The 10,403-nt window shown below is 44.7% G+C and overlaps 1 protein-coding gene across 1 annotated transcript; it reads right to left on the reverse strand.

Moving 5' to 3' along the window:
• Positions 1 to 2,906: 2,906 nt before the first annotated feature.
• LOC130111326 (chymotrypsin A-like) lies at positions 2,907 to 10,153 on the reverse strand. Its single transcript, XM_056278474.1, has 7 exons — positions 10,084 to 10,153; positions 8,429 to 8,532; positions 7,623 to 7,702; positions 6,775 to 6,853; positions 6,280 to 6,460; positions 3,953 to 4,086; positions 2,907 to 3,132 (listed from the first exon to the last, which is right to left on the reverse strand). Exons 1-7 carry the CDS (start codon positions 10,133 to 10,135, stop codon positions 2,971 to 2,973), a joined length of 792 nt encoding a protein of 263 aa, XP_056134449.1. The 5' UTR covers positions 10,136 to 10,153; the 3' UTR covers positions 2,907 to 2,970.
• Positions 10,154 to 10,403: the final 250 nt, after the last annotated feature.

The raw sequence follows: 10,403 nt of genomic DNA on the forward strand, positions 1-10,403 counted from the left end.
CTGGTCCTTTGTACAAGGAGGAACAGGAGGAGCACTGCCGGAGCCCTACAAAACGACCTTCAACAGGCCACTAATGTGCAGGTTTCTGCTCAAACAGTGAGAAACAGAATGCATGAGGATGGTATGAGGGCCCGACATCCACAATTGGGGCCTGTGCTCACAGCCCAACACCGTGTAGCCCGATTGACCTTTGCCAGAGAACATCTTGGTTGGCAGATTCGCCATTGGCGCCCTGTGCTCTTCACAGATGAGAGCAGGTTCACACTGAACACATGTGACAGACGTGAGAGAGTCTGGAGACGCTGTGGAGAACGTTCTGCTGCCTGCAACATCCTCCAGCATGACCGGTTTGGCGGTGGGTCAGTGATGGTCTGGGGAGGCATATCCTTGGAGGGCCGCACAGACCTCTACGTGCTAGCCAGAGGTACCATGACTGCCATTAGGTACCGGGATGAGATCCTCAGACCCATTGTCAGACCATATGCTGGTGCAGTGGGCCCTGGGTTCCTGCTCATGCATGACAATGCTCGTCCTCATGTGGCCAGAGTGTGTCAGCAGTTCCTGTATGTCGAGGGCATTGATGCTATGGACTGGCCTGCACGTTCCCCAGACCTGAATCCAATCGAGCACCTCTGGGACATCATGTCTCGTACCATCCGCCAACGCGATGTCGCACCACAGACTGTCCAGGAGTTGACCGATGCCCTGATGCAGGTCTGGGAGGAGATCCCTCAGGAGACCATCCGTCGTCTCATCAGGAGCATGCCCAGACGTTGTAGGAGTGCATACAGGCACGTGGAGGCCACACACACTACTGAGCCTCATTTTGAATCGTCTTGAAGAATTTCCACAGAAGTTGGATCAGCCTATGTTCTCATTTTCCACTTTGATTTTGAGTATGATTCTGAATCCAGACCTTAATGGGCTAATGATTTTGATTTCCATTGATCATTCTTAGGTTATTTTGCTCTAAACACATTCCTCTGTCTAATAAATAAAGATTTTCAGCTGAAATATTTCATTCATCGAGGTCTATATTGTGTTTTTAGGTGTTCCCTTTATTTTTTTGAGAAGTATACATTCCAAATTAAAACCTAAACAAAAATATTGTCAAAGTATATATGAAGTACTTTTTTCTTGTTTTATATGGTTTTTGATAGCTTTGAAATGACTAACACCATTGCCTTTCCTTAGAGCTCCCGAACCATTGTGGATTTCATTGCGGTCACTACAAACAGCGGTTATGAGATACTATGTGTAAATATTGTTGATACATTACCTGGAAACAAGAACACAAACACAGCACAAAGAAATAACATTTGTGGTAAAAATCCATCCATTATCCAAACCGCTTATCCTGCTGTCAGGTTCATGAGGATGCTGGAGCCTATCCCAGCAGTCATTGGGCAGCAGGTGGGGAGACACCCTGGACAGGCCGCCAGAACATCACAGGGCCGACACACACATTCACAGGGACAATTTAGTACGGCCGATTCACCTGACTTGCATGTCTTTGGAGTGTGGAAGGAAACCGGAGCACCCGGAGCAAGCCCACACAGACACAGGGAGAACATGCAAAGTCCACACAGAGGACAACCTAGGATGACCCCCAAGATTGGATCACCCCGGGGCTCAAACCCAGGACCTTGCTGTGAGTCGACAGTGCTAACCACTGCATCACTGTGCTGCCCTGTGGTAAAAATATGTAATTTAATATATGTAAAATATACAAATACATATATTTAAATGATGTACCATTTCATTAATTCATTTCCAGTATTATGATGTATAATAAAGTGACTGAAAGCAGAACGGAGAGAGAATTCATGCAAATTAGCTGGGTGCTGAGGTGACAGAATGTTGAGATCATATGTATTGAAGTCACATACAGATTCATTAAAAGCACTAATTTTTGGGCAATACATGTGAAAATAGCAGTCAGTCACCTAGGGCATGCTTTTACCCAAAACGATTTAGAAGCAAACTGATAAGATACAAAGTGACATCAGCATATCAGGGGACAAATGGTGAGACAGTAAACATATAATAGCATGTATCCCATCATTAATACTTCTCCTGTGCAGTTACAGCCCAGTCCAGTTCAACTACATAATAAAACAACTTGTAAACAGTTTAAAAAGTGAATCAACATAATCACAAAAATTGTATAGTGAAAGTGAACAGTAGATATTATTTATGAGTAATTGCACTGATTTGGAGAAATGGAAGACAAACTGAGATGACTTGCAAACATCTGTAAACTTCGAAATGGTTGACAACTTTCAGGGCTTTTTTTGATATATCAGTGTGATATGAATTGTCAGTCAATGAATAGAAAATGTGGTATGATGCCTTGAGCCAGCCTGGGAAAAAAACACAGCAAAACTACAAGTTAAAAAATAAATAAAAAAAAGATTGTGACTTGGGAAGCCATATATGACCCATGTACTCATGTCATTCACAGTACTCAATTTCACAGTTTGCCAGTATCTTAGAAAACACAAAGTGACAAAAGCATAGTAAGTGATACTGGCTGCAAAGCATGCAAGCATCCACTGCAGCTACACACTTCGGTTCAGCGAGACAATTGCAAAAGCGCATGAATGTAAGAACAGTGGCATACCTTTGTGGACTCTACATTTGTACAGGTTTGTAAAAATGAACAAACAAATGAAGAACTTTTGCTCCCCACTCCACAAGATGCCCACTGATCAAGTCTTTGACCTGTTATCAGCTACTCAGTAAACAGCAGGACAGGACAATGCTTGTGTTGGACTGTCTCTGTAAATAACATTGAGTTCTTCATCAGCTTGTCTTGTTAAAAGTGCAGCTTGTGAAACTTTCCCAAAAAACATGTAAATGCATTTCATGTGAGAGACAAACATACAAATGCCAGCACATTTCAGTTTGTTTTTTTTAAAAATGTATTTATTGATGATTAAGATGTCAGATGGTGCAGCATGAACAGATTTAGTTGGAAGCAATGGTCTGGTCCACCCAGGCACGCAGCTCACTGACGCGGGCGTACACACCAGGCATGCTGGGGCTGCAGTTTCCACTGCCCCAGGACACGATACCAACCAGGGTCCAGGCACCAGCCTTCTGGCACACCAGAGGACCACCAGAGTCGCCCTAAAACACAACAAGAGTCCTCATATCGCTGTAGCAGGGCACAAGTTTTTACTACTTCAATAGCTTTAAATTACATGTCACCGTCTTGGCTCATATCACTGACTAGGGCACTGACTCTAGCAGTAACGGAGTAAATCTTTGGTGGGGCTGACTGCATGTTTGCAGCTTGTGATACTTCCCTTCTGACTCATTGAAATGACTGCAGATACTTGAGAATCACAAGATACTAATGTGAGGGGAACAAACTCAGATGGAGCAGCAGAATAAGAGGTTTAACAGTGCTTGCTTCTGACCGATGGCAGACAGAGGTAGCCATGTGCCACGGGATGCCAAGAGCAAGCATCGTTTCCTTCCAGCCAATCACCCCACAGGGTGACTTCACATATCAAGTCTGTCCTCTTGGGTTTAATCAGTGAGATCTCCTGGTTTAGTGATTCTTATTCTTATTTATTCTTATCTATCCCTTTAATGACTATGTATCTCAGCTTTTTGTTAACTTCATGATTTATTTGTCTTGGTAAAGCACTTTTCCTGACTCCCGCATGCTGATTTTAACATGTGTGCTGCATTGGCATCCACAGCTCCTGCACACTGTAAGTAAGTTACTATGTGTTGTATGCGTTGATATGTGCATGTCAAAGTTGTCTTTTGTAATCTTTTAACCTGGAACACTGAATTTTTCTACCTGCAAAACAAATTTAGTACCTACAGTTGAATTGGTGGTGGTTGGAAAGAAAACCTGCATACTCATGGCACATGGTTTCCTTTATGTGTACTAAAGTGTAACATTATCTCTTTGTGTCCATCAAAGACCATTCACCATGCAGGAAGAGGCACCAGAGGCTCCAGCGCAGATCATCAGGTTGGAGATCTTGTTGCCCCAATAACTCTTGCACTGCTCATTGGTCAGCAGGGGGAGGGAAGCCTGCTGCAGCAGGGCGGGGGTGTCAGCAGCTGAAAATGAAAAAGATCACAGAGCACTTTAATTCTCATTGCACATATGCAATATACTGTAACGTGCATGGATAAGTAGACACGTTGGTCCTTGAATAATGGGTCGGAACCTTTAGTCGACTGGTTAACGATTGGTGTCAGAAGTGGGATGGTGAGACCGTGAGGTCATCGGAAACGCGTGCGCCCATAGGCGTGAGGGAGCTGATATGCTGAAGCGTGGTGACGTGCTTCCTGAAGGAGGGGGGGTAGTGTAACGTGCATGGATAAGTAGACACGTTGGTCCTTGACTAACGGGTGGGAGCCTATAGTCGACTGGTTACCATTGTTGCTTGTGGTGTGGGAGACACGGGTTCGCGTCCCGACTGTGGCGACGGTCTCCCAGACTGCCCCCCGAATTTGCCACAATGCAATATGATGTGCAACAAGGGAGTTCTGTTCTTAGGAAAAATAGTTTTATAATTAATATAATTTCCAGTTGTGTATATTGCTACAGATAACACCTACTATACACTGCTTTTTGTGTATATGTAAAATAAGGTTATGAGGACATAAAAATGTTCGACACTTCATATCAAATAACTTTCTAAGGCTAAAAGTAGTAGTAAAGCCTCAAAGTACAGGGATACGTAGAAGAACTTTGACATGGGAAGAGCCCGTGGACAAATTTTTAACTATGAGAGTTATGACCTCTTGTAATGTAGCAGTCGTAAGTCACTCTAAATAAGAGTGCGAGTAAAAGACACAAGTTGTGATTTAAAATGTTAAGAGTGAAGAAAAGCACTCAGGGTGGATACAGGAGCAAAATGCTAAGTATTTAAACATGATGAATACTAACTTGTATGTCAGTAGTGTACAATAATGTTCACACACTTGTTAGACCTGTTTGTCTTTTAAACTTGTTTGTTTGGATTGTCACCAATGAAAGGTGAAATCACTCTCTGATTGAACTTCATTGGTTTTGATTATCTTGGAAGGAAATCTCAACAGGCTACCTCGATCGAATTAACTTTCCTAACTATCAGCTCTTCCAGCCTGTCACTATAAAGTAGGTGAAATCAACACCAGCCAGTTATGTGTATTTTAAAGAAAATATTTTGGGGGATTTCCCCCCCCCTTTTCTCCCCACTTGTACCCGTCCAATTACCACACTCTTCCGAGCCGTCCCGGTTGCTGCTCCACCCCCTCTGCCAATCCAGGGAGGGCTGCAGACTACATGTCTCCTCTGATACATGCGGAGTCGCCAGCTGCTTCTTTTCACCTGACAGTGAGGAGTTTCGCCAGGGGGACGTAGCACATGGGAGGATCACGCTACTCCCCCAGTTCCCCCTACACCCTGAACAGGTGCCCCGACTGGCCAGAGGGGGCACTAGTGCAGCGACCAGGAAACACCCATATCCGTCTTCCCACCCGCAGACATGGCCAATTGACCTTTCGCAAAGTACCTTCCCAGAACGGTGCTTGTCCAATCCTACCTTAGCAACGGTCCGTCAAGCTTTCAAACACACAACAAAATGCTGAAACGGTGTGCCTATGGGATCTGCAAATCGGATACTAGATATCTGAAAAGTTTGGAGGGGGTGTAATTTTCTTTCCCTTCCCGAAACCCAGAACGCAAGAAGCGCAATGTCGGCAATATATTTCACAGTATAGCAGACCCCATGGCCAGCTTAATCCATCCAAAATCAACAAAAATACCTGTCTGCTCCAAGCTAAGCTTGCTACTAGCTATTATTGATAGCTAATACAGCTAACGTATTATTACTGTTACTTTTACCCACACAATGCGCTGATTTCTTCCTTCATGTTTTGGTGTTTTCCGGCTACTTCCTGGATAGTTCTGAAATGCTTGATGGGCATAGCAACAGTAACTAAGGGGGGCGGGACTTTGCAAAAGGTCAATTGTGTCTGTAGGGACGCCCGACCAAGCCGGAGGTAACACGGGGATTCAAACCGGCAATCCCCGTATTGTTAGGCAACGGAATAGACTGCTACACTACCTGGACGCCCAAATGGGTATTTTTTAAACTTTGCCCAGTTGGTCAATTCTGCTACATTTACACACTTTGGCAGGTAACAAGCCATCATTCATAGCTCATGCGCTGAAAGCCGTTTCAATCACATAAAGTTAGCTAAGGGGAATTTTTTGGAAGTAGTCAGTGAATGTGGCCAGTGGACTAGACTGCCAGTACTCACCGTTGTGGCGGGTCAGGCCCCAGCCGGTGGTCACACACTTCATGCCACCAGGGTAGTTGTCTCCGGTGTCAGCCACACACACAGGGGACACATGCATACCCATCTTAGCAGGGCTGGCCAGCTTGATCAGCAGGATGTCGTTGTTGATGGTGTATCCATTGTAGCGGGGGTGCTTGAACACCTTTAGGGAAAGTGCATAGTGAGTTCTGCTGCTACACAGATGTGGTACGTAGCTCTTTTTGTTTTGATAGGTTGCCACACTTTTAATATGTCCTTCTCTTAAAGAATGTTCATTAAATGCAAAATTCTCACCGACTGTTGAAACAGAACAATTTGTTTCATTAACAGTATTAATACATGTGGTTTGGGCTTGTATGTGGACATGGCCGATAGACAGATAATGCTACATCAACAGTACCTTAACCTGATTTTGTTAATATTCAAAAAAGTGTGACTCTATCGGGCAGTGACTTTGGAAGCAGTTTTGTGGTTTACCTTGCCGATCCTCATAACCTGAATGTCCTCGGCATTGGAGCTGCGGTCGTGCTCTCCCAGGATCACACGGTGGGAAGTCCTGGAGAGGTTTGGAGCCAACGGGAAAAAGAAGCACAACTCAAGGGTTTATTTCCAAAACATGCAAGATCTACTTTGAAGGGGAAAGATAGAAATGTAGGTCATCATGTAAAGTCTGTGAAAGAAGTTGTAAACTTTTTTTGTTTTACATTTTCTGTGCTGGATATTGGCCTAAGAGTGTGGAACTCATTGTCCTCGTGATATATTGAACAAAAACACATCATACGACCGCTTTGAGAAAGAAAATGATGCCTTTTCTAATGGGGGAAATGAACATTATGATCACCTCCCCCTAACCCCCCTCCGTTGTACATTTTCATTTTGGAATAAAACAAACTTTTATCTCACATAAAAAAAACCTTTATTCTAATCTTTGATACTATGTTAGCTTTCATTTCCTCCCCATTTTTGAAATTAAGGCATGCCCCCCCTCCAGCATTACAGTGTTCTTCAGATGTTCAGTGGGTGCTTTTTTCATATTTGCACGTGTTCTTCATTGTTGTTAAGGAAAATAACCCCTAAAAATCTTTTTGGAATTTAGACTCAAGACATATGTGTTCAGTGTTTTGAGCAGGGTCTCTAAAGTTCAGAACATGTCTGTTTGCCAACTAATTTGATTGTTAGTGATAGCCAGCATCATTACCGCCTTCCCTTCATTTGTCTGCGTATTGAGCTGACTGCAGACCACGAGCCTCAGACAAGTGGCTGCAGTGTAAATGCAGGCATGTCAGATGGACTAATGCTATCGGATATTAGTATGGTTGGTGTACCTGGCGTTGCAGTGGGCAGCAGTCACAACCCAGTTCTCACTGATCAGAGAGCCACCGCAGAAGTGAAAACCAGTGTAGTCCTGAAAACAAATTAACACAAATAGCAGCATATATATATATATATATATATATATATATATATATATATATATATATATATAGTATATATGTGTGTGTGTGTGTGTGTGTATATATACATACATATATACATACACCCCCCCCTTTTCTCCTTCCGAGCTGTCCCGGTCGCCACTCCACCCCCTCTGCCGATCTGAGGAGAGCTGCAGACTACCACATGCCTCCTCTGATACATGTGGAGTCGCCAGCCGCTTCTTTTCACATGACAGTGAGGAGTTTCACCAGGGGGACGTAGCGCGTGAGAGGATCACGCCATTCCCCCCAGTTCTCCCTCCCTCCCGAACAGGCGCCCCGACTGACCAGAGGAGGCGCTAATGCAGCGACCAGGGCACATACCCACATCCGGCTTCTCACCCGCAGACACAGCCAATTGTGTCTGTAGGGACGCCCAACCAAGCCGGAGGTAGCGCGGGGATTCGATCCGGCGATCCCCGTGTTGGTAGGCAACAGAATACCAGGACGCCCATAGCAGCATATGTTTTGCTAAAAAAAGCTACACTGTGCCCCATAGCATGTTAAATCTGGGAGTGTGTTATAATGCTCAGAAAATATAATCTCGGAAAAACAACCCTTAAAAGCCCTTATTGGACAACTGGATTTGAAAATACAACGCAAAAGCTCAAGTGTAATGTCTCTCTAACATGGTTTGTTTGTGAACAACAACTCACCTGGAGGGAGACCTGCCAGGGCCAGGAGTGGGCCACAGCCTCCTCACCGTTGACAATACGGGAGTATCCAGTGATGACTGGAGGGATGGCTGGGTTGCCACAACCTGATAGAGGGAAACACATTTAGTTAATTATGAATCATGGTTTATCTTTTATTCTTAACACTATTCTATGATGATGCTGTATCAGCCTCCTTGATTACTCAAATATGGTAAAAAAAAAAAAATTGAACGTGTCGGTCACAAATTTGTGAACGAAACTAATAGCACACCTATTAAGCAAATTCGAATGATCATTGATTAGGGAGGTGATGCATCTGATATACGGTATTTTCATCCAATGGGCCTCTGTGGTAGCCAGGTTGGGTTCCACTCCTACTGGGATGACCCTTACCAGAAAGCAATGCACTCTTTGACTCCTTGGACAGAAGCCTCCTCCAGATTGTATACGTTACATTATAATATCAATCCATCCATTAACTGAATCGCTTATCCTGCTCTCAGGGTCACAGGGATGCTGGAGCCTATTCCAGCAGTCATTGGGCGGCAGGTGGGGAGACACCCCGGACAGGCCACCAGGCCATCACAGGGCCGACACACACACACACACACACACACACACACACACACACACACACACACACACACACACACACACACACACACACACATTCATTCCTAGGGACAATTTAGTATGGCCAATTCACCTGATCTACACGTCTTTGGACGGTGGGAGGAAACCGGAGCCCCTGGAGGAAACCCACGCAGACACAGGGAGAACATGCAAACTTCACACAGGACAACCTGGGATGACCCACCAAGGTTGGACTACCCTGGGGCTCGAACCCAGACCTTCTTGCTGTGAGGTGACTGCGCTTACCACTGTGCCACCGTGCCGCCCAATTTGGCATAAGTCAGTTTGACTGATGTCCAAATTAAATGAAATGGTTAGGGGGAATTTTGCGAGGGGAGGGGGTTTAATTTGATTAGCAGCCAATAATGGTCAGGTCCAAGCTGCTTATCAAAAGTCGGGTTGTGGGATGCTGGAGCCTATCCCAGCAGTCATTGGGTGGCAGGCGGGGAGACACCATGGACAGGCCGCCAGTCCATCACAGGGCCGACACATTCACACCTAGGGACAATTTAGTACGGTCGATTCACCTGACCTTCATGTCTTTGGACTATGGGAAGAAACTGGAGCACCTGGAGGAAACCCACGCAGACACGGGGAGAATGTGCAAACTCCACACAGAGAATGACCTGGGATGACCCCCAGGGTTGGCTAACCCTGGAGTTTGAACCCAGGACCTTCTTGCTGTATGGCAACCGCGCTAACCTCTGGACCACCGTGCCGCCCCATCTGATATTTATGAAACCAAATTTAAGCATCTTGTGGAAGTGATCAGTAGTATGCAGAACTTTAGAGCTACCAATAGGGAAAATATTAATTGGAATTAGACACCTTGCTGACAATTTGGTCAAATGGTCAGGCAGATTTAGAAAAATGTGGGCATCATGCAGGATGACATTACCAAAACATATATGTAACTATTCTTAAAAACGATAATAAAACAAAACATTTTAGTATAGTGTTTTCTAAGAGAGGGCATTTTCATTTCTTGGGATCTTTAAGAATCTCATCCCTTCATATCTTACCGTAAGCGGTGCTGGCAAAGGCAAGGCAGGCAAGGATCCAGAGGAAGGCCATGGTTTCAGCTTGGTCCTGTCCGACTGTCTGGGGATCTTTTATAGGTGAGGTGAGGCTTTTGCCAGGACATCTTATCTCCTGCATGTGGGAGTTTGTGCACCTTGCCTGTCAGGAATGATGTGAACTTTTCTATTTTAAGCACAAGTTGAGTTGAGGCTGAGGTAACACATATTTGAGTAAGTCACATATCTGTGTGACATGTCCACATGTGAGTTAAAAATAAGTGTTACCTGTTTTTGAAAGTCACCATGAAGAGGTTAAGCTATTG

The sequence above is a fragment of the Lampris incognitus genome, chromosome 4 (assembly GCF_029633865.1).
Source record: "Lampris incognitus isolate fLamInc1 chromosome 4, fLamInc1.hap2, whole genome shotgun sequence".
In the NCBI taxonomy this organism is placed as follows: Eukaryota; Metazoa; Chordata; class Actinopteri; order Lampriformes; family Lampridae; genus Lampris; species Lampris incognitus.